General features: G+C 43.7%; 3 protein-coding genes across 7 annotated transcripts in view; 2 read left to right on the forward strand and 1 right to left on the reverse strand.

Annotated features, from left to right (window-relative positions):
- ADCY3 (adenylate cyclase 3) overlaps positions 1–4,748 on the forward strand; it is a 251,630-nt gene extending 246,882 nt beyond the window's left edge. For all 3 annotated transcript variants that reach the window (XM_075598633.1, XM_075598634.1, XM_075598632.1), the window contains exon 20: positions 1,335–4,748. In XM_075598633.1, coding sequence (XP_075454748.1) covers positions 1,335–1,517 — 183 coding nt within the window. In that variant the 3' untranslated portion in view covers positions 1,518–4,748. The remainder of the gene's footprint in view (positions 1–1,334) is intronic.
- CENPO (centromere protein O) lies at positions 4,094–16,759 on the reverse strand. Of its 3 annotated transcripts, none has more exons than XM_075598635.1 (7): positions 16,563–16,759; positions 15,240–15,336; positions 14,371–14,540; positions 13,684–13,813; positions 10,266–10,525; positions 6,368–6,539; positions 4,094–5,519 (listed from the first exon to the last, which is right to left on the reverse strand). In XM_075598635.1, exons 2-7 carry the CDS (start codon positions 15,268–15,270, stop codon positions 5,383–5,385), a joined length of 900 nt encoding a protein of 299 aa, XP_075454750.1. In that variant the 5' UTR covers positions 15,271–15,336; positions 16,563–16,759; the 3' UTR covers positions 4,094–5,382. The 3 variants fall into 3 exon arrangements, with proteins under 3 accessions (XP_075454750.1, XP_075454751.1, XP_075454752.1); XM_075598636.1 differs by lacking the exon at positions 16,563–16,759 and adding an exon at positions 16,299–16,373; XM_075598637.1 differs by lacking the exon at positions 16,563–16,759 and adding an exon at positions 16,063–16,187.
- Positions 16,760–16,869: 110 nt separating this feature from the next.
- Positions 16,870–22,539, forward strand: PTRHD1 (peptidyl-tRNA hydrolase domain containing 1). The gene is made up of 2 exons (XM_075598639.1): positions 16,870–17,080; positions 22,194–22,539. Exons 1-2 carry the CDS (start codon positions 16,880–16,882, stop codon positions 22,362–22,364), a joined length of 372 nt encoding a protein of 123 aa, XP_075454754.1. The 5' UTR covers positions 16,870–16,879; the 3' UTR covers positions 22,365–22,539.
- Positions 22,540–24,619: the final 2,080 nt, after the last annotated feature.

Below are 24,619 nucleotides of genomic sequence, written 5' to 3' on the forward strand. Positions count from 1 at the left end.
GTCGCATACACACACAATAGTAGGAGACAGTATATAGACAGGACATTACTTGAGTATTTGCTGAAATAAATGGGGTTCGCAAACCTCATTATAATGTAGGAGGAAGTACATTTAACTCGACTGGTTGAATGGAGTCTGGACGACATTGGGAACACACAGCTAGAGTAACGTTGCAAACACGTGTAGCCAGGTACCCGCTGGGCTACTAATCCTCTGCCTAACACGTAAGTCCTGGTACCAGCGCAGGCAGTGTTAGGGTTAAATCTGCCCATGCTACTGCAGTAAACAATTCTCTTGAGTGACAGGGGGGGCTGGGCCTAAGGCCTGGGTACTGCCCTATCAGGGGCTCAGACCTAGGACCCTCCCCTGGGTACAAAAGGGGCTGCAGCCTAAATGTAGGCAGAGTTGGAAGTGTGGAGCCTTCCATCCCCTCCCCCAGGGGAGTGGGATCAGCTTTCCCATATTCCACCAGGGGGTATGGGAGTCAGGGAAAGACCTTTCGGGCCTCAAGCCCTGTGGGTTGAGTCCAGGGACAAAGAGAGCAGCAAGCTGCGAGGTGATCTTGCTGAGAAAGAGCACAAGGGACTGCAACTATCTAGGATAGGCCCTGTGGGAATGGAGCCGCTGTACCAGTGAGAAAGAACCACCCAGCTCTGAAAGCCTGTCCTGTTAATCCCCAAACAACACCGGCGGATGCTCAGGGCCTTCCTGTGAACCAACAGGTAGCACCATCACCAGGTAACCGCAGGAAATCTCCTTTAAGGTGGGGGAAGATGGGTTACACACGCACGTTAGTAATATTACAATGCCAGGGCATCGCTCCTAGATGCAGTTCCCTTTCCTTATTTATGTAGGATGTATTCACCGTGCTGTGCCACAGGGTGCCAGTTTTCACCTCTAGTTTTAGTCCTGCTCATGGATCTGTAAACTTCTGTATTCATAACAAATAATAACATGGGTGCTAAGCTCCTCCCACTTTGTGACATCACTAGACTTCAAAGCCCTTTCTCAGAAGAGCTCGGAATAAGACAGCTTCTCTGATAAGTCCTTTGAGGTCTGCATGGAGACAAGCTGGGTTGGGTTAAATACAAATAAGAAGCAGAGTTTTTTTGCCATGTGAACACTATACTGGAGGCTTTGGGCCTTTAAAGAAAATCAAATAAGAAACAGCTAGAAGAAAGATAAGGTTTACATACTGTGGGATCTACTGGGCAACACATTTAAAGATAGTTGGTCATATTGGGAGAGGAACTCCACCTTCGTCATTTTTTTCTGCTTTTGACCCAGTTTAGCAGCTAATTTCTTGACATTGTTTCACTGTCCCTTTTTTCAAGGTTGTGGAGGACACACACGACATCCTTAAGGAGTACGGCTTTCGGTTTGTGCGGAGGGGTCCCATTTACGTGAAGGGCAAAGGTGAACTGCTCACTTTCTTCATGAAAGGACGGGACAAGCAAGGCTCCTTCCTGAACGGCTCGTCGGTGACCCTCCCACACCAAGTAGTGGACAGCTCCTGATAGCGGATCAACCCATCAAGCAGAATCGTACAAAGAAACCATGTAGCCAAGAAATGAAGACAGCGCAGACGCGGGCAAAGAAAAATACTTCAGAAATCACCTTAGTGACACAAAAATATAAATACACACATTATATATATATATATATATATATATTACTTTTAATTACATTTTTTTCTGGAGAGTTGCCTTTAAAACGTTTCTGCTTAACCTCCTCTGGCATTACGGCTTCTGCTTCTTGTGACGGGGAAATGAGGTGCTCCTGCTATGCTCCTGAAATTGATGCATGGGCGTTTGCCGATCCTTGCAGTATACAGAGAAGAGAAACACAGGACCTTGTGTGGTACTGGCAGATGTTATAGAGCAGGGGTGGTCATCTCCAGTCCTCAAGGGCCACCAACAAGCCAGGTTTTCAGGATAGCCCAGCTTTAGCACAGGTGGCTCAATCATTATGACTGCACCACCTGTGCTGAAGCTGAGATATCCTGAAACCCTGACATGTTGGCGGACCTTGAGGACTGGAGTTGGCGACCCCGGCTATAGAGGATAGCACTATATCGCTCGCGGCAGGATATTCAGGGCCGTTGTAAAGAAGATAAAAGAAATGCCCACTTCGTCCTGAAAGAATGTGATGTGCCCGGACCGATATTATGCAGTGAATGCCACGAAATGCAAAGGACTCAGAGCTGGTGGAAGAACAGAGGTGCATCTTCAGTATACTGGGACAGCTGAAACCCCTAAACAGGAGTGCTGTTTTACTGCTAGTTTATTACTGAAAGAAAAAGCTGCCGTGTAGTTAGGAGGATTTCAAAGAGTGCAATATATTTCATTACATTTGGATAAAAGTAAAAAAATAAATAAAAAAAAATATATATATATATACACAGTATACACACACAAGAAAAATCTTCTACGTTTATATTTTTAATTGTCAGCTAGTATTTCCCTTCCAAACACTGCTTGTACCTTGCTCACTGCTGCTGTTACCACGGCTACTGCTTTAAATAAGAATTTGCAGGTATTGATAAAGAACCAGACTGTTTATTAAACCTCCATCGTTCATTTAAAAAACAAAAAAAACAAAAAAAAAACATTTATTCTCCAATTGTTGCACCAGAACTAAATCCATTCGAGCTCCCCATTCGCCTTCCCCACGGGCATTTTTTCCTCCCCCTTTCTCTCCAGGAAAAATGCAAAAAAAACACAAAGAAATATACTTTTGTATGTTCAATTTCCAGTGAATTTGAACACTTCGCTTCCACGAGTCTGTGGTATAAACACCCAGGGAAATTTTGCAACTGGACAATTTTTTTAAATTTTTCTTACAAGCCCAATATGAAGTAATACAGCACTCGCCCTGATATTTCTACAGCAGCAGCCCTGGGACACAGAACTCCTTTATGAAACATTGAGAGAGAAAATAAAGCAGGACCTGGGTAGACAAGATTGCACTTTTAGGTGAATGGAGACAAAGGACATTTTGTTGCTTGCAAGGGGGTTTTATTTTATTTTTTAGATCTATATTTTTACAAATATGAAACTATTATATCGTGCTCCTGATGATGCGCTGTAACTAATTAGCCTGAAACCCCTTAGTGACAGGGAAAGACTATTCTGAAATTCCAGATTTGCACACCGGTCTGTTTCCAACTAAAATGATGTATAATTGAGAAGTGCTACAGTGAAACAATTGCCATGTTGGCTGGCGATATAAAAGGAAAACCAAGGATAATTAGGCATGATGGATGTCATAGGCCTGATGCCTTCGAGAGTTTTGTTCCTTTTACAAATACTGGAAAACACAAGATGTCAACTAGATATATTATATAGAAGCAGATAATGACTGTTTGGACCGCCTACGCATTTCACTACTTGGCTCAGACTTCAAGTACTGTACATGTTGTCTAGAAACCCTTAAGAAGCTGTAGAAGATACATCCACAGCTCAGAATTCTACTAGAGGAAACAGACCAGCAATGTGCACAATTTTTTATATTATTATAACGAAGTTGACATAGCATGGACCACTGTGAAAGTTCATTGACGAGCCCTACATGACTTGCAGCTAGACGGGAGCTCTTATGATGGAAATGTGTCCATTCCAAGCATGTTTCTTAATAGGTTTCCTGCATTTTCTCACAAAATCTCCACTGAGAGGGTATTACAGACACCAATTATACTTTCTTGAAGTACCTCTCTCATATTGCTCAAGTCTACCCCATCATGGCATGAAGTCTTGTTCTAGTACTTCTTTTGCTCTGGAAAATGTTTTTCTTCTGTACATTAAACCATGATGGCCTCTAAAAAAAAATGTTCAACTATTGCAATTTTTAATACGTGAATTGCGATTAATTACAGCCTGACCACTGTGATGGAAATGGAGGACAACGCCTTCAAGATACTGAGACTACATTAGCACACGTTTCCTAATACGGCTTATAGTTACCCAGGGAAAAGAAGGCCTCTGTGGTACAATATTTAATATTTTTGTTTTGGAGATCTCAAGGTTCTCAATACAGATGCTATACATACGCTTTTCATCCAAGAGCTAAACAAAACTTACACAAATACAACAGGTAGAATATAAAAACATATTTATTTTATGTAGACAAATACAAATATTTTTGGGTATCTTCCTATGATGAATAGAAGTTAACCTTGATTAGCTTATGTAATAAGACTTCTTGTTACATGGAAAATATTTACAAGGTGGCTCTGTCAGTGACTGAATATAATGGCTCTAACATCAGATGGCTTGGAAAGACTAATAGGTATTTTAAATACCAATATCTTCTGCTGTACTTTTTCAGTATCTGCTTTTAATAAATGGCATTCTTGCTACAATTTACTCAAACAGCCTACTTTCAATAAGCCCAAGCGCGTTTCACCCGTAACATAACAGTTTAATAAAGGGTCTGAGGGTGGTGTGACGATGGCAGGATTAATGCTTACCAAGTAACTCCATGGGCATGGTTTTTTATTCTGATCACAGCCATAATATTTTATTTTTACACAAGCATCATTGTGTGTCTAATGGAAATCAGTTTTTGTTTATTTTTATGGTATGAAAGCCAAGATGTTTCTTGACCAGACTCGTACATCAATTTTGAGATAATGCTAAAATGTTAAGGCCATCTGTATTCAGGGATATTTACACATCTCCAACATTATGTGTCAGATTGCAGAAGACACAAGTATATAGGGGTCTGTTTTAGCTAGACAGCTAACAATATATTAATGATTTTTTACAACTTGTGAACAGACCTCTAGAGCAGGTGGCCAACTCCTGTCCTCAAGGGCCACCAGCAGGTCAGATTCTAAGGATATCCTTGCTTCAGCACAGGTGGCTCAGTCATTGACTGAGCCACCTGAGCTGAAGCAGGGATATCCCAATTACATGGCCTTGAGAACTGGAGCTGGCCACCCTGCTCTAAAGAGTCTATATAATAATGCAGCCATTAAAAGGATGGCTTCATTTATCTTTCATGGTTAAAAAAAAGGGTATACACAGTATATGCTTCATACCCAAAGGAAACCTAAAATATACTGATTGAGCTATTCTTATTTTCTTGGCACCCTTTTGTGGATCGGAGCCTAGATAGTTAAAAAAAGGGCTTTGAAATTCAATAATAAACCTTTTGTCATGTATTACTTCTGGCACAACACAATTGTATCATTTCCTTTCCGCTTGGTAGGACTGGTTTATATTATTTTACTAGAGGGACAGAAGACTTGCGGTCCAGTAAAGCATCTCAAAACAAGCTTCATACATGAATTGCGTCCCTCTGCTGATTCCGTAGAGGGCTGAAGTCGGTTTATAGGCTTATTAGTGAAAGAACTTCCAAGAAAGGACTATTACATGTCCATTACTCCGCTACAGAAGCACTCGTTTGGTTCAGAGTTTCACCTTCCGACCTACAAAACTCCAGGGCTTTATGAAGGGGTTTTTGGCGGAACAATATGGAGTGGGCGGATATTTTCTCTTGAAGAAATGATTCAGATTCTGAAAAATAAAAATGAACAAGAATATAAATCATGCAGCAGTGGCTAGACGAAAGTTTCTGAGATTACATGGAATCCGTCCCTCCCCCCGCTGTATAAAACATACATGAAAAAAAGGGATACTGCAAAGTGTAGTTTACCATTCTACAAAAACCTACAGAAATTCAAGCAATGGTGCAAGATCACTAGCAGAACTTAACAGGGGCAAAATGTCCTTTTATTATAGGGCAATAAACTGCTACACCTAAGGCCTTGCCCCCGCTGCCTGCTACAGCGTCCGCTGCGCTCACGAGAGCCCTCCCCACAATGGCGCCGGGCCCGCTGCGAGGGGGGGCCGCAGCGCTCGCGCGAGAGCTACTCCTGCTCTCAATAGAATTGAGAGCAGGAACTCGCGTCGAGCGGCTAGGCACGCCCCCCGGCGGTTCAGCCAATGAGGGCGAACCTGCCGGGTGACGTCATGGCCTCGCCCCCATCACTCCTCCGCCACGCCCCCCCCGGTCTCTGCTCCTGCAGTGAGCTGCAGACCGGGGAATCGCCGGAACGCGCAGCCAAAAGCGCGGGCGCGCATTACAGCGCCGTGACCGGGGCCCTAGTCTAATTCTGCCCAGCATCCTTTCTATTCAAGGCTCCCTGCAGTAACACTTCACTACCAGCGGGGGCAGCAAAGCATTGCAAAGTGTTGCTGGCTCCTCTGGCAGTGACAGGGTTAACCTCATCATTCATAGCAAGCCACAAATGATCGTGCTGGCGATTATCCCAATTGCGATTATGTCTGCACGCCTGCCGATTACGGCCCTTCAGGACTCGTGTCATTCATTTAGTCCTAGAAGAGTCTGCATGTCTCTTTACCTTTGCACGTGATTATAGCTTCCGTCGGGAGACAGCGAGTGACGTCGCCATAAAGCAATTTGGCGCGAAAACGGAAAGCACAGCCCTCCAGTTTAAAATCATACTGAAAGGTTAGCACAGTGCATAATGAATTCCTCTGTGGGCTCCCAGAAATGATGGCCTCAGGAAGGACCTGTTGACAGAGACAGGACGCTAAAATACTTTTGCAAATGGAGAAGGCGTCAAAACTAGGTCATGTTTGCATAACGGGGGATTTTAATTATCCAGACAGACTGGGGCAATGAGATTAGCATTACAACAAAAGGAAACAGGTTTTTGGGGGTGCTTAAAGACAATTACATGACCCAAATTATTGAGGAACAAACCAGGAGAGGGGCAGTACTGGATTTGGTAATAAACAATGTAGAAGTAATAACAAATATTCAAGTCCTGGAACATTTGGGCAACAGTGATCATAAACAAATAAACACCTAAGTGTATGACGGTGCGCTGGTTCCGAGTTGGGGTTGGAGCTATAAAGTTTAGACAAATCCTATTGGATCTACTTTAAATGGCATTTAGGTGTATGTATACATAAATTATACACAAATGTTGAAAATGAAGAAAAACAAATATCCTAGAATATCATGAAAACCACTGATAGATTATATCCTTTAAAAAGATAATGTATTGCAGCAGCATGCACTTAACTTAAAAATTAATAGTCAGTACAGATACTCCACACAATCCATATAGAGATAGGACGAGGTGAATCTGTTGGGTTTTTAACCAATCCGCAAAGTCTTCCTTTGTTTCCCAAATGGTGTGTTAAACTAGGAGTGCTGCCCAGGATCACCAATCCACATAGAATAACCTCCAAATGTAAAGAAACAGCATATTGGGCGCAGACAGAGAATAAAATATAAATAACTATTTATTGAAACAAAATAAATGATTGTTCACTCACATAAGTGTTGTGGTAGCTGTTTGGTTGCCTGCAGCTGGAGTCCCCATTTACCCGGATGCCAGAGGGGGATCCTTACATCCGGGAGTAGACGCCACTTCCGGTTCGGTCACCGGACGCCGTTGAGGAGACGGAGAAACACGAAGCGCCGGAACGACCCCTGTGGACAAACAGGGGCCGCCACACGCACCATCAAGCTCACAACGCTCTGACTAACAGCAAAGTGCGCGCACAAGCCAGAGCACCCAGGCACACAGGTGACAAAGCAGAGTGCCAGCAGCAGTTCTCTGGCATCCGGGTAAATCGGGGCTCCAGCTACAATCAGAAAACAGATACCACAAAACTTGTGAGTGAATAGTCATTTATTTTCTTTCAATAAATTGTTATTTATATTTTATCTCCTATGTCTGTGCCCCATATGTTGTTTCTGTACATTTGGGAAACAGTGATCATAACAAGTTCTCATTTGAAATAAATTATCAAAAAAACAGAAGACTTAGCTTCAACTAGGACCGTAAACGTTAGAAAGGCAGATTTGAATAAACTGAGGTCTAATCTACAAGTAATACATTAGGATGATGCTTTTGCAGGGGAAAATGTAGAGGATAAATGGGCAGTCTTTAAAACATTGTTAGAAAAGCAAACTCAGCAGTGTATAATAAGTGTAAAAGAAATAAGTCAAAACCAATGTGGCTAAATAAACAGGTAGGGGAGGAAATGGACAAGAAGAGGCAGGAGTTTAGATTCAGAAGGGACGGAGGCATTGTATCAGAATTATAAGGAATGTAACAAAAATAGCAAAAAAAGGGCAATCAAATTAGCAAAAATGGATAATGAAAAAAGGATTGCAATAGAAAGCAAGATCAACCCTGAAAAAGTTATTTAAGTACCTTAATAACAAATAAATAAAATGAGAAAAGAAAATATAGGACCCTTTTAGTGCGAGATGGGCAGGCAGATTATTGGAGATAAGGAAAAGCAAAGGTATTAAACAAATTATTTGCCTCTGTATTTACCCAATCAATTGCAATAGTAGTGCCGCAGGAGGAAGCCACAACCTCCATATTAACGAACAATTCATTAACTGAGGAAGAAGTTTATAGGCGGTGTGACGGTAGGGGTAGCTGGGGGACCTAATAAAGAAAAATCTAACCTTATTAGTTTCTATGAGGAGGTAAGTAGGAATTTAGACCAGGGTAATGCAGTTGATGTGGTCTACTTAGATTTTGCAAAGGCTTTTGATACGGTTTCACACAAGAGGTTAGTGTACAAAATAAATCTAATTGGACTCAGTCAAAATATATGCACCTGGATTGAAAACTGGTTGAAGGATAAACAGAGGGTTGTCATAAATAGAACTTTTTCAGGTTGTGCTAGGGTCGTGAGTGGAGTACCTCAGGGATTGGTACTGGGACCCCTGCTTTTTAACTTGTTTATTAATGACCTTGAGGTTTGCATCGAGAGCAAAGTCTCCATCTTTGCTGATGATACTAAATTGTGTAAGGTAATAGAATCAGAGCAGGATGTCATTTCTCTCCAGAAGGACTTGGAGAGACTGGAAACGTGGGCAGGTAAATGGCAGATGAGGTTTAATACAGATAAATGTAAGGTTATGCATTTGGGATGCAAGAATAAACAAATAGGCGACTTACACATTAAATGGGGATAAATTGGGGGAATCTTTGATGGAAAAGGATTTAGGAGTGCTTGTAGAGAGCAGGCTTAGAATAGTGCCCAAAGTCATGCAGTAGCTGCAAAGCCAAACAAGATCTAATCTTGCATTAAACGGGCAATGGGTGGAAGGGAAGTAAACATAATTACGCCCCTTTATAAAGCATTATTAAGACCACACCTTGAATATGGAGTACAATTTTGGGCACCACTCCTTAGAAAATACATTATGGAACTAGAGAGAGTGCAGAGAAGAGCCACCAAATTAATAAAGGGGATGGAAAATCTAAATTATGAGGAGTGGCTAGCTAAATTAGATTTATTTACATTAGAAAAGAGGCGATATGATAACTATATACAAATATATTCGGGGACAGTACAAGGAGCTTTCAAAAGAACTATTCATCCCACGGGCAGTACAAAGGACTCGGGTTCGTCCCTTAAGGTTGGAGGAAAGGAAATTTCACCAGCAACAAAGGAAAGGGTTCTTTACAGTAAGCGCAGTTATAATGTGGAATTCATTACCCATGGAGACTGTGATGGCAGATACAATAGATTTGGTCAAAAAAAAGGTTGGACGTCTTATTTTTCCCTTATGAGACAATTACATATTTAACTGTTTGCCTTCCTCTGGATCAATATACTGTAAGTATGGATATTGGATAAAGTATCTGTTGGCTACATTTAGCATAGGTTGAACTTGATTGACGCATGTCTTTTTTCAACCTCATCTACTATGTGATAATGTAACTCTTTAACTATGTAATTTTGATACACGTTTGAAGAAAAGAACAAAAAACACATTACATTTCTATTATTTCTTAGAGGACATGGTGGCCAGGCTGTGCCAAAACACAACTGAAATGAGTCTGTTATTAGGAACTGTAATTAGAATATCTTCCAGCAGAAGCAATCCATTATATTGTGTGAGCCACAGAAGATGGATCTAAATCAGGGGGTAGGCAAATCCAGTCCTCAAGGGCCACCAACAGGTCAGGTTTTAAGGATATCCCTGCTCCAACACAGGTGGCTCAATCAGTGGCTCAGTCAGAGACTGAGCCACCTGTGCTGAAGCAGCAATATCCTTAAAACCTGACCTGTTGGTGGCCCTTGAGGACTAAAGTTGCCCAGCCCTGATGTAAACGCACACATCTGCTCTGCAAACACTGACCAAGTATAACACGTGTGTCCAGTTTACACCGCTTTATCCAGTGGACTAACCAGCTGCAAAAAGCAACAGTCACACACAAACACACCGATGCACTGGTTTTGCCACGGTCCTACCTGAAGTTGGTCAGCTTGGTACTTCCTTCCAGCATAGGCATTCAAATGCTCAAACAAAACAAACAGGAATCTTTTAAGGTCTTCCTGTAAGTGGGTCCTGGCTATCTGCTCCAGAGGAATAAACACGGGGACAGAATTGTGGCCAATCCGCAGATTCGGATGCAAAACCACATCTAGGTAATAGGAATCCAGGTAGGTGCCTTCGAAGGCCGTGCTGATACAGATGCAAACGCCTTTCTTGGTCAGTTTTCCACTGATGCCTTGAACAGCAAAAAAGGAGAAATCACTTTCTGGAATACACAGTTTGCTTTGAAAAGGTTCAACGTTTTACATTTGAACACCCTTGCGAGATACAGCAACCTGAAGAAACCTCCAAGGAGGAGAAACGCGTAGAGAGTATCCTGATATCCGAATCCAGTGCCCAGCAGTGACCGAGAGAGAAGCTCCATACAGCAGCATCTGTTCATCTCGAGCAGCCTCCAGGGTCTACATCCGGGGATTGAACCCAGAAGTGCGGGAGCCGAAAGACGTGGACGTCACAGTGTACCGGACGCATTGAGCAGAGAGACCGCTCCGAAACCTCTGAGGCTACTGTTTGATCAATTTTGATCGATCTGCGCATATAAATCTGAAACCATACGAGTGTAATTTTAACTTTTTCTGCAGATATAAAGTGTCTGGCAATCTTGCACTATGTTTGTTCCTTCTTTTTCCATCTGGTACATGCGGTGAGAACCTTTACTATAAGTGATTCCCCACTTGAAAAAGACCCATAGAGATTGGAGTGTAAAGAAACCTTTACATACATCGTAACACAGTAATCTGTGAGTATAAATTTCATTGGGATATTGAAAATTCAATACAAAACAAAGACTCAAGACATATTGCACCATTTGTTTTATGTTCTTCTATTTTACATGACTTTGCGCTCCCTGTCCCCTCTGGACACCTGAGATACAGCAACACATGGCAGAAACAATATGTATTCGTAGATTGGACTAAATGGTGCTATTCCGTCAGACACATTCCTTGTGGCACCAGAAAGAGTATTAAAGAGGAAACCAAGATTGCATCTTTTTTTTTCTTTCCATTTTTAACATAGATTAGAAGCAAGGGGTCTCTGAACCCCATTCATTTCAGCTCTGGGGATGCCCAGCTTCCGGGGATAGCTCCACAGGGGCTGCTGGTAACCGCTTGGCTAGCGGGGATCATGTGACGTCATCTGGTGCGGCTTCCTATTGGCCCGCATTTCACGGGAGCTTTAAACTGGGCCAAGATACTGGCACCCCCTTTGGAGGTAAGTATCTCAGGAAGCAATGGAAATGAATGGGGTTCCGCTCCGGAGACCACCTGCTTCATGCCTATGTGAAAAGAAATGGAGAAAAAAACCCCACAAGGGCCAGGTATTGGTCTTTTAAGTAATCAGAATACCTATACGGTGCTTTAAAAAAAGGTACAAAAAAAATAGGTACACCATAAATATGCAAAAGATGTAGGGCCAATAAAAGATTATTTTATTGGCCCTACATCTTTTGCATATTTATGGTGTACCTAATTTTTTGTAACTTTTATTTTAAAGCACTGTATATGTATTCTGATAGCTGCACCCTGTCCAGTAGTCTGGTCTGTACTATTTAAATGTATATACACACACACACACACACACACACACACACACACACACACACACACACACACACACACACACACACACACACACACACACACACACACACACACACACACACACACTGTGATTACTGGTCACAGGAAATAAGATAATGCTGAAAGTCACTTTAATATTCCCATTTTCATCGTTATAAGTACCATAAAAAGCAAACCGGTTATAATTGGCTGCAACCACATTTGATGGAGAACTAGGATGTAGACAGACACTCTATAAATTGAAGTTGCAGAGCAAGCCTAAGCAGAAAGCTTTGATCTGGAGGCAGACGGGAGCCCATACAGTACTGTACCTAATGTATTAAATATATTAGGGGTATAAGTAGGTGGTGGGTGCTGGGGAACAATGAAGAGACCCCTAATCTCTCTTAAGGACATATAGAACACAAAAAGTGTTCCCCGCACTCCGAATGAATACAAAAGAATCAATGATACTTGAAATGCTGATGATATGTATTAATGAGCAAAAGTGAAGAACATGAATTGACAATGTGCAAAAAAACGCAAATCACAAAATATGAACAGGAGTGGGAGGGATGGGGAGGGAAGGGGGAAATGTGACATCACAAAAAGTGAAAGATATGATAAAGAAATCCCTAACAGGGAAGGAAGTGGGTGCGGTGAGATGCAGGGGGCAACGTTTCGGGGTCACTTACCCCTTCTACAGGCCCATTCCCATAGTCACCACAAAATGGGACTATGGTACTTCCCAACTCCCTCACAGCAAAATCCTCCCAGCGTTAAAACAAATGCAAAAAAAGCGTCCAGGCGGATGCAAGCAGAATTAAATTCAATGAGTTACGTCATCTGACACACACACACACACACACACACACTAAAACACCTGACAACCCTTTGTAGGCCAAGAGCCTGAAAACATAGATCACATATGTGAATACTACCAAGCAGTATTAAATTCAATGAATAATGTGTTCTTAAAAAAATACAAAACTAAAGGAAAAATCCAATTTAGTTTGAACCAACGTGGTGCACTATTAAATGTTGGCAATTTTAAGCATGGAAGATCATATGATGGAGTTTCAATTAAATGCAAGCACTGGTCATGTAAAACACTCTGCAGTATTTCATTGTGATCCACTAATAGAAAGGCTTGTCAGCCACCGGAAAGCATTGCCTTGCTGGCCACTGCCAGGGAAAGGGCTAGGGCAGGAGTGGCCAACTCCAGTCCCAAAGGGCCGCCAACAGGTTACGTTTCAAGGATATCCCTGCTTCAGCACAGGTGGCCCAGTCTTCGACTGGTCTCCTGGGCTAGGATATGCAAGCTAAGCGAGACTGAGCCTTTAAAATGGGAGCAGTATTTGTTAGGCCTCTCTGAAGATGATCAACGTCAGTGTGTGTTTTATTTTCACGTGTATGTTATTATTTTCCACAGCACCCACCTGTCACGCCATAGAAAATCTGAATGTAACCTTTACAGTATTCGAGGAAAGCATCCATGTGAATTGGGAAAGAACTTAAACTGAGGGCGGTTTTGAGAGTCTTGGATCGGTTGTTCCAAGTAAGGTGCACGGTAAGAGAAGGAGCAACCGGATTAGGGGTTGAACTTTGTGACCGTGAGCAATTTTTTCGAGTCAGATCTCAGGTGATAAGTGCTGGGCAGTGTTCATTTAATGCAACCACGTATTGTCATCATAACGGAGGTTGTACATTCAATTTACAGACATTTCAGGACAGTTAGAGAGAATACTGGATTATGGGCATATGTATGCCATACCTGTGAGCCAATACACCTTTAGCATCGCCTTCACTTCCTCCAGCCTCATCTCCAGGAGCGCCTGCTGGGTGTGATCTGCTGTATGTACAACACCTTGGCTGACATCTTCCTGTGCGGTTAATGCATGGAGCTGCATACAGGACAACAGGCAGAATGTAAACACCGTTTAAACACGACATTAAACATGACCTAAGGATGGCACCTTTAGCAAGTTCATAAATCCTTGCAGAAATGTAGCACTACATATTTTATCAAGAAAAAATACATAGATATTGTATAAACCTTTCTAACATAAGATCCAAGGAGCGTCTCCGCAATGTTCATTGGTTTTAGAATTAGGAGCCACAGTACCACTACTTTCTATATTACCGATTAAACATGTATGAAGAGAGAAAATTAAACAGAGCTATGTACAAGTATAGTGGTCCTATGAACACGCCCCGATAAGGGAGTTTGAGACCGCCTGTTCTGAACATTTTCCCGTGATGATTGAAGCGAATGCGACCCATTTTAAAACATACTTAGTCACAAAAGTATGTGGAGACGGTCAAGATATTTGTAACCCACACACAATAATAAAATAAATGACTATAGATGTTTAAGGAGCCTCTCCTTGCAATTCTTTACCACAAGAACCCCAAATCCCATGTGTTGCTGTAACAGCTGTTTATACAAGGAGCTCCAGACCTCGGCTTTCTGCAGCTTAACTTTGGTCTTCAGCTCGTCTCTCTGGTTTCTCAGCCTGTAAATAGTGTCCCGCATCTTCTCCAGGGCATCGTGCTGGCGTCTGGTCCCATCTTGTTTAACAGCCAGATTACGGGACAAGGCCTCCAGCTGTTCCAGATGAGACAGCACACCTTTCCAACAAGTAACAATTAGACAAGGCCACTTATCCAAACACATCTACATTCTGCACATCAAATACGTATATTTTCACTAATATTTTTTTTTAAAAACCTATGGTAGATATACTTCTATAGATTCTAGATTTCAGTTGGTATATTGCAATCTTTACATTGCAGTTGCTATAATCTCTGCAATGCAAAGCAGTAAATTAGTTACCTGAACGGAGAATTACAGCTGCATTATTCACAAGGTTACTCTTTTTTTTTTTACCCACCATAACTTATTTAAAAAAGTGTTGTTGAAACCTTTCCCAGCTTCAATTTACAAAGCCAGTTATAACCAGCCTGACACTGATGAGACCCAAAAGGTTGAAATAGCCGTGTGTGAGTAGGTTACTGGCTCTGCACTTTTGTAACCCAGGCTGTGCTGAAAAGCTGTGTAATGCGGCAGACATAAGCTTATAGGGGTCCATTTTAAAATGGATTTCAAGCAAAAGGTGACACTGTGTGCTCATTTGCATGTAATTTCCCAGAATCCCTGTCTGCAGTGGAAGCACTGTGTCAGGAGATAATGGGGAAGGGCAGGGTTGCAGACCTGTGAGACGCGTGAATCTGCTCACAAGTGTTTTTTTTCATTTGCAAGAAATTCTGGAAATAGCAGAGTAATTACACAAAATAGAAATAAAAAATAGCAGTTGACTTGTGATTTACCTTCTCTGAAGCGCGTCTGAACCTCTTCCATGCTCAATGCTGTGCTCAAATATTTATTATTCACTGGACAGCTTCTCTAGGATTGCAAACCATTGGGCTTTTTCAGAACAAAAAACAGAGTACATGGTTAAAACTCCCAAACACACATTTGGGTGCAGAGCATTGCATTGCTGCTAAAAAGCCCTTAAAAGGGTAACAAACATTTTTCATTACAACATCTACAATACCTTAAAGTAGGGGTGCGCAAACTTTTCAGCTCGCGCCCCCCCTCCATATGTGCTCTCGGGCTTTGGTGGCGTCATTTGACCCCACATTGTCATGGTGACGCATTGCCTGAGAGCAGGTAAGTGAGTTACAGAGGCCTCGCACTTCTCCTGGCATTTAATTTAAATGCCTTGGGGAAGAGCGCGGGGTCATTGCAACCACCGCAATCCCCCTCCCTAGAAAATCCCTCCCCCCGAGTTTGCGCACCCCTGGCTCTAAATAAATATTTCCCTTCTAGGTGTGATCAGGGTCTCTCCGGCGCTAAACCGTGTTAATTTCAGCTACGGGGACGCCCTGCTTCCCGAGATACATACATACCGGAGATGCTCGTACCGTTACCTCCTGCATCACGCGGACCAACAGCAAGACGCAAGGGATGACGTCGGGGCTTCCTATTGGTCAGTGGGACGCGAGGCCTTTAAGATTGGATGTCGGGTGGCCAGCCTATGGCAGCCCCTTGCGAGGAAAACATCTTGGGAAGCAGGGGATCCCCTGAGCTGAGACCAACACCAGAGGTTTTATTATTATTATTATATGGTTAGCAAGGGGTGCTTCCCACCTGGTAAATAATACAAAAACACATCAAGGGAGGTATTAGCCACTTTTAAATACTGTCCTGTTTTGTTTGCCCCTTTATGTATAAAATGTGTTACCAGGCAGTTACCATTGAGAGTTACCTTTCGTTTCCACGTATGTCCTGGGCACAGAGTTATGATGACAAACATACGTGAAAACGAGAGGTAACGCTCAATGTATTATTGCCTGGTAACACATTTTATACATAAATACCCTTACCTGTTCTCTGCCGGGTCTTCGGCGACGCGTCACCATGGTAACGCGACGTCAAATGCCGTGGCGGGGTCACGTGACGTCACATGATCCGCGACGTCATTTGACCCCCGAGTCACTGGGGGAGGCGGCAGGGGGGCGCAGCTGAAGAAGCTTGCGCGCTGCTGGATAGAGGGCGTACTCAGAGAATAAATACTATATCCCGCAGAGCCCTGGCACCACATGCCGGGTGTCCGTGTGATATGAACCTGCGGGATCAGCTCCACTTACTGGAGGGTGGGGAAAGGCCTCGGGTTAAAGTCAGGGACAGGTCCGGCTTCCCGCGGCCGTTATAACTGTTCCGAACAGCGCGCCCCCGGTTCAAATCTCCCGCTCATCCCCGCGCGCGCAGGGGACGCATGTGACGTAACGCTGCCCAACTCCGCCTCCCTGACAATCCTACAGCTGGAAAGGCGAGCGCCCCCCCCCCCTGCGTGATGTAAACCCATGCGTTACACGCCTCGCTTTGAAAACAGAGTCGGGTGTGATTGGCTGGGAGTCGGTGACATTCGCGCCGGTGGAGTATGCGTGTCAGTGACGTCACGGGCATGATGGCGGCCCCCTCCTCCGGGCTAGTGCAGTACGTGGTGCTCCGCGGGGACCTACAGGCCGGCCTCGGGTGGCCCCTGGGGGCCCTAGTGGCGCAGGCCTGCCACGCAGCCACGGCCGCCGTCCATGTGCATTACGAGCACCCGCACACCCGGGCCTACCTGCAGGGGCTGGACAGCATGCACAAGGTGGTGCTGCAGGTGAGAGAGGAGGGGCCGCCATTTAATGCGCCCTACCGTGCTCAGCGAGTATTAACCCCTTCCCTGCCAGAGGGGCCCATCGTGCTCAGCGAGTATTAACCCCTTCCCTGCCAGAGAGGCCCACCGTGCTTAGCGAGTATTAACCCCTTCCCTGTCAGAGGGGCTCAGCGAGTATTAACCCCTTCCCTGCCAGAGGGGCCCACCAGCTCACCGAGTATTAACCCCTCAGAGGTTCCCTGGCTGTAGGGCTATCGGCACCTGCTACGGAGATATGTATCTCAGGAAGCAGGGGGTCCCCGGAGCTGAAATGAATGCAGCTCAGCGCCAAAAAAAAAACCTGGCTTCAATTCTGTAATCAAAAAAATATACTCATAATTTAAAATGCAATGCAGCCTGTTCTGCTGCTTTAAACAGACATGTTCTGTACACAGCTGGAGCGGCTACTGGTAGCCCCTTCCCATGCAAGTACATCGGGAATCAGAGGGTACCCAGAGGTTCAGCCCTGGAGACCCCACTGCTTCCCACCTACGGTAGTAATAATAATTAAAATAAAGGGAGCGGGAAAGTCCAATTGATCACCTACATAACACGCACAGATTTAGCCGTGTTCTCTGCGTGTGATTTCACCTTTACTCTCATCTGGTATCACAACCAGCCGTGAATGAATATACAGTGTCTCCAGGACCAGGGCACCCAGTTGATTGCTGCATTCTTCCATATCGTTACCAGCCCGAAATGCCAAAACTGGGAGTGGAGGAAGTTTCATTGTTGCTTTATAATGTAAGGATGTCAGAGCAGCAGCCTGCGGCTTCCAAGAGGATTAAATCCGTATCCAACGCGGCAGATGAGTAATGATGGACAGAATGGAAACATCAGTGACAGGATATATCATTTAAAAAGATATATATATATATATATCAGGGGAGGGGAAAGATACATGTAGAAGAGGGGGGTACTTAATATTGCCTGCTTTGTATCTCCACATCCAAGCCCATTTGTAAATGTGTGGTGAGGCTGGAAACATTCTGAATTGTCCTTGGAAGTGGGACAGCCCTGTTATGGAACTGAACATGTATTTCAGAACCGATGAGCAGCAATCCTGGTGGGAAATTGTGACCTTCAAATGTAATTGTTACCAAAATGCACAATTAAAGCCCTCCTTAGCAAAATATTGTATTTACTGAGGGGCATTTTAGTTCAAAGTGTACATCAGGGGTCCTCAAGCCCCCCAACAGGTCAGGTTTTCAGGATATCCCAGCTTCAGCACAGGTGGCTCGATCAGAGGCTCAGTCGAAGACGTGCTGAAGCAGGGACTGATTGAGCCACCTGTGCTGAAGCAGGGGTGTCCTGAAAACCTGACCTGTTGGTGATGATTGAGGACGAGTTGTGCACCCCTTGTGTAAATCACCGAGAACTGAGTGAGGGAATAGGAAAGTGTAAAATGAGATTTGGGGGGTGGGGGGGGAAATCTATGCATTATGGAAACGGTCCAAGATCTAAATTGAAGATAATTTGTAGAAAGTGAGCAAGCAGTTATATTAACATAAAAGAAAATATTGGAGGCAGAAAATAAGGGCGACGGTGATCAAATTGTCTGCTTATTTCCATGGAATAGCCCTATAATTTTATTATTCCTATACTGTATATAACATGTCCTGCCACAAATTCTGAATAGTATGCTGAGTATACCTGACCTTATAGCACTCTACCAGTTCAGGGATGCCTTGTGGAAAAGCCACAAAATAACTGGCACTACCAAGGATCTCAATCACTACAGATGCCTGCGGAACATGTGCACAAGGCAAACAAGGCATGCAAAAGCACAGTATTACTCTGACAATCTCCTCCAGAATACATCAAACCCAGCTAAGTTCTGGAAGGTTATCAACAACATATTCCACCCTTCTAACCATCAACACCCAAGTAATATCACTAAGGCCTCGGTCATGTTACTTGCTTGCTGGCGGAAGCGCACTGAGGCGCGCACCCGCTCAGCACTGAGCACCTACAGCCGCAATTAGAGCGGCTTTAGTAGGTGCTCGTCTACGCTTCCGCAAGCGCGCGGAAGCGTAGGTCTTGGGGGCATTTAAAATTCCCCCGCTTGCCGGCGCGACAGGCCGGTCACGTGAGCGGTTCGCCCAATGAGGGCGAACCAGCTCTGTGACACAATTGGCCCGCCCCCTGACGGCGCGCCGGGCAAGCAACCGCAAGGCCAGGGAAAGCACCCACTTTCCCTGAGCCTCAGCACGCCAGCGGTAAGCCTGGCCGAGGCCTGAGGGCGATATTAGTCTGACAAACCCCACCGACATTGCAAATGCATTCAATGATTACTTTGTGGGGTGTGCTACTAACTTATTAGTAAAACGCAACCCAAACCACAAACCTGAATCTCATCCTGGGAGTACCCCTATAGCCCCACCCCCTCACAACATTGCCCACAATTTTCAATTTGGCCCAGTATCCGAAGAGGAGATTACACAAGCGCTTCTCAAATTAAAACTAAGCAGCCAATGTGGACCTGACTTACTACAATCTATGTTCTTAAGACTTGGTGCCCCAGCAATTGCCAAACCAATTGCTTCCATAGTCAACTCTATCCTGTCTGCAGGCCATATCCCTAAGACCTGGAAAGCTGCCAGAGTTGTCCCAATCTTCAAAAGTGGGGACAAAAACACTGTCTCAAACTACAGACCAATCTCCCAATTCTATCCAAAGTCATGGAAAAATGTGTCCACTCCCAATTAAGCGATTACTATAACAAGACAAATTTCCCTAGCCAATTCCGATCTGGCTTTCGCCCCAAACACTCTTCCGTAACTACCCTGCTAAAAGTTTGCAATGAAATCCAGTGTGGAATGGAACGGGGTCAACTCACTGGTGCAGTATTCCTAGATTTTGCAAAGGCTTTTGATACTGTTGATCATGCTATCTTGCTCAACAAACTCCAGAGCTCTGGAATAGGGAAGCATGCTTTAAACTGGTTTCAGTCCTACCTATCAGGTAGATCCCAACATGTGTCCATCTCTGGCTCTAACTCTAACCCCCTGGATATCACCTGTGGCGTCCCGCAAGGCTCTGTTCTGGGGCCTCTACTCTTCTCAGTATTCATCAATGATCTTCCCACAGCTTGTCAGGAAGCCTTAATACACATGTATGCAGATGACACAATCCTATATGCACACAGCCATAGCCTCTCTGACCTTCAACACATACTTCAGTCTGACTTTTTCAGACTCGAAAACTGGATTTCCCAAAACAAACTGCTTTTAAACACTGACAAGACTGTAACAATGGTGTTTGGGACCAAGACTAAATTTTTAAAGCTTCCAGTGACTGAGCTCCAGATTAGAACCAACACTAACACCAGCCTAACTCCTGTTACTAGTTTTAAATACCTGGGCAAATGGTTTGACTCCCACTTAACATTCGGGATGCACATTGATACCCTGACAACCAAGACCTATGCCAAACTAGGGGTACTTTACAGGAACAAATCCTCCCTAAGTCTCCTGGTCAGAAAACGTATCGCACAGCAGATGCTAATGCCAATTATTGACTATGGAGACATAGTATATGGCTCAGCACGTCAAACCCACCTTAGCAAACTTAACACCCTCTACAACTCAATTTGTCGTTTTGTTCTCCAATGCAACTATAACACAAATCACTGCGAAATGCTCAAAGAACTAGATTGGTCATCACTCGAGTCTAGGCGCAAAGTTCACCTTTCCTGTCTGGCCTTCAAATTCTTTATGGGCAAGCTACCCATCTATCTGAGCAAGCTCCTCACCCCTACCACATGCAGCACCTATCACCTGAGATCAGACTCCAAAAGACTGTTCATGGTCCCAAGGCTCAACAAAGTATCCGGACGTTCCTCCTTCTCCTACCATGCACCCCAAAACTGGAACAACCTACCAGGGACTCTCACAGCCACCACCAGGCTTAGTTCTTTCAGATCTAAGGCTGTCACACATTTTAATCTGGTTTGTAACTGTTTCTTTCGCCCAAAATATAAATTATCTCTAACTGTGCATGCAATGTCTTGTATATAATGTATACCCTGCTCATTATGTAACTGTATTTGTAAACATGTATTATTTGTCTTAACTCTGTGCCCAGGACATACTTGAAAACGAGAGGTACAGTAACTCTCAATGTATTACTTCCTGGTAAAATATTTTTATAAATAAATATAGCATGGACCTGCTAATCTCGTCATAAAATGTGGTGCAGTGTAATGTTAACTAAGGTGTCTCTATTCTCCTCACATTGTTTGGGGGCAAGGGGTGTGCGCAAGAACGCTGCCCCACGCCCCTTGGTCCTTTACCTCATCTACCTAGCCCTTATTCAATATGCTGTGAAGTTGTCTTTGCTTTACTGAAGATTTTGGTTCCATTTTGAAATGGAGTTGAACATTTGTTTTAGCACAGGGATATGCAGTAAGCGCAGTGGTGCTCAAACTCAGTCCTTAAGGGCTACCAACAGGCCACGTTTTAAGGATATCCCTGCTTCAACCCAGGTGGCTCAATCAGTGGCTCAGTCATTTTGATTGTGCCATCTGTGCTAAAACCAGGAGATCCTTAAAACCTGTCCTGTTGGCCCTTGAGGACTGAGTTTGAGCACTCCTGCAGCAGGCGCTTTGGGCCAGTGGCAATAAGGATCACTACTTGACCTTTTCAGATAGGATGCTCCCCCGTAAGGCAGGTGTCTCGTGGTATTGTTTTGTATACTTGTTGTAGTTCACCTTTGTGCTGCGATGTAATATGTGCTGGCATCTTCTAAATAAAGGCTAATACATTGAAGTTCCAGAGAGCACCGTTTGGTACGGGCATCCAATACATAGCAATCTAATTTAATGGGTCTGACTTTAGATGCAAAAGTAAAAAACATCAACCCACATCCCCATCTTTCACTACATCAGTATCAGCAATCTAGACAAACACAGGCTTTGTGCAGCATATTGATTACTGCAAATAGCTAAACATGGTCATTTTAATTTGCAGGCTGTGTTGCCGCATTAAGTGAAAGATAGACGGAGCGGTGAAAGGGAGGTGGGTTGGTATTTTTTGGTATCGAATGTACTATGCTGATCTGTATTTGTGCCTCCTAGGTTCCCAATGAGGTAACATTGACCAATTTAGCTGAGACTTTGAAGCAGGCCAACATAGATCACAAAGTGTGGATAGAGCAGCCGGAAAACATCGCTACCTGCATCGCCCTGAGACCGTATCCCAAGGAAGAAGTGCACCAGTATCTGAAGAAATACAAGCTGCTCAAGTGACTCCCCCTTGCACTCCTTACTCATGGGAACCAGTCCGGCTCTGAACGCAAGGCTGCCCCTGGCAACAGGAATTGCAGGGCTGCCCTTATTGGGAGATCCACACACACATTTCACTGTTTTTAAAATGAGATGTAAAAAATACAAAAATAAATAAATTACCCCTTTGCTGCCAAAACCGGTGCACAGATTATAAACCTGCCGTGCTGTTTCTAAAGCGAAATCCATTGGCTGTTAAAGGGGATAAGCAGACCGCAACTCAACAAAAGCCTTGCATGGCCTCGTGTCAATAAAGCACTAACTAAGGGAATATGTCAGTTGAAAAGCACACAAGACATCTTTGCAAACGCAAGGAGCCATCGCTCAGTGTGTATTGGTTACTGGGTGTCACATGACAGCGGCGAGTACACAAATCTTCTAATGTTAATATTTAGATTTAAGTGCAAACCTGAACAATTGGCTAGTTTTTGTGAGCAAACCATCCTGTGTGATACACCAAACAATCACCTGCTCAGCGGTAACTGTGTAACAAGGTGCCACATAGACCACTAAGTACAGTACGCTCCATATAATAACGCTAGTGACGGTGCTCAGGGGTAGTGGATACATGTACACGAGAGAGAGACCCCAGAAAGAGCATTCCGGCATACCCAAAAATATATCCATTTATCGTATACAATGTTGAAATCATTAATAAAAAATAAATAAAAACCTTGGCCCCTTGCCACGGGACGCTACGCTGTCCGGATTTAGGACTTCAGACCCCAGCATTTGAACTTCCGGTTATGCAGGAGTAGCCCCTCACCGGTTTGCTAGATATATTGCGGCACTGCTGTCCCCTTTTGTGCTTTCCCTGCTGGTCCCATCATGCACGTTTATCTAGCTGAATGGGTTATGTACTGTATTTGTGCTGTTCTTTATTTGAGAGTATTATACCTGGTTCATTTACTTAAAGCTGCAGTTCAGTCTATATCCTGCATGTGTGTTTTTTTTAATAAATCAGTTCTGTAGTAAGAAATAATACTTTTAGCATTTTCTGTTTTTAAAAAAACAACTTTGAAAGACCAATTTTCTTGTATTCTATTTTAACAAGCATTTGCTAAGGCACTGCCCCTTCATGTCCTGTCACAAACCCAGGCACACCCCTTTGTCAGCACTGCCCTCCCTCTCTCTAAACGTGCACTAGCATCTGGTCACATGATCTTCCTCATACAGTAGTACATTCAAGGAAGCTGGAGAAAAGGGATCAGCCATGCATAGCAGCTCGGATAGGCGATTTCAAACTTATTACAGTGTTTATTCCATTCATTGCACGTGTATATAATGTAAAATTGTAATAATTCCATTTATAGCAAACGTGTATATGTGAATATTATTTAGATGTATATGTATGTTACTGAAATGTGGAGTGAGTGTGTAGGTAAATAAATACACTTCCACTGTATATATATATATATATATATATATATATATATATATATATATATATTATATATTATATATGTATGTATATGTCACTTTTTTACTCACATAACTTCACAAAAACCCTCCATAGCAAGGCAAATAGCAAATGGAAATATTACTGTATGCTCATTTGTATGTATATATATATTTATATACACACACACTTCAAATACGGATAGTGATTCACGTAAATGATATATATATTCACTTTCTGGGAGTATAAGAGTGACTGTCCTGTTGTTCCTTTTTTTGTATCCATCATTGAATGGTATGCACCCTCTCTTTACGTTTATTTTATACTAGCTGAGAGACCCGGCGTTGCCCGGGATGTAATGTTCCCGCTCCTCTCTCTCTCCTCACCCCTCCCCCTCTCTCTGTTTGTCCCCCATTCACATCAATCCAGTTCCCCCCCTCCCTCCTTTACAGCTTCATGCAGTGTGTGTGCGTCAGTCATTGTGTTTGCGTCAGTCAGTCAGTGTGTGTGCGCGCGCGTCAGTGAGTCTGACGCAAAAACACAAACACACAGACTGACTGACGCACACACACACAGTCAGTGTGTGCGTGTGTGTGTGCCTCAGTCAGTCAGTGTGTGCGTGCGGCAGTCAGTCAGTCATTCAGTCAGTGTGGGGGTGTGCGCGCGCGCATCAGTAAGTGTGTGTGTGTCAGTCAGTGTGTGTGTGTGTGTCAGTCAGTGTGTGTGTGTGTCAGTGTGTGTGTGTGTGTCAGTGTGTGTGTCAGTGTGTGTGTGTGTGTGTCAGTGTGTCAGTGTGTGTGTGTGTGTCAGTGTGTGTGTG

The sequence above is a fragment of the Ascaphus truei genome, chromosome 4, assembly GCF_040206685.1.
Source record: "Ascaphus truei isolate aAscTru1 chromosome 4, aAscTru1.hap1, whole genome shotgun sequence".
Lineage (NCBI taxonomy): Eukaryota > Metazoa > Chordata > Amphibia > Anura > Ascaphidae > Ascaphus > Ascaphus truei.

Coding starts and splice junctions, on each gene's coding strand:
- PTRHD1 (XM_075598639.1), top strand. CDS start 16,880: ATGATGGCGGCCCCCTCCTCCGGGCTAGTGCAGTACGTGGTGCTCCGC. Junction 17,081..22,193: donor TGCACAAGGTGGTGCTGCAG/GTGAGAGAGGAG, acceptor TGTGCCTCCTAG/GTTCCCAATGAGGTAACATT.
- CENPO (XM_075598635.1), bottom strand. CDS start 15,270: ATGGAAGAGGTTCAGACGCGCTTCAGAGAAG. Junction 6,540..10,265: donor ACCAAGCTGACCAACTTCAG/GTAGGACCGTGG, acceptor CTCTGTCAACAG/GTCCTTCCTGAGGCCATCAT. Junction 5,520..6,367: donor AGCTATAATCACGTGCAAAG/GTAAAGAGACAT, acceptor TTTATTTTTCAG/AATCTGAATCATTTCTTCAA.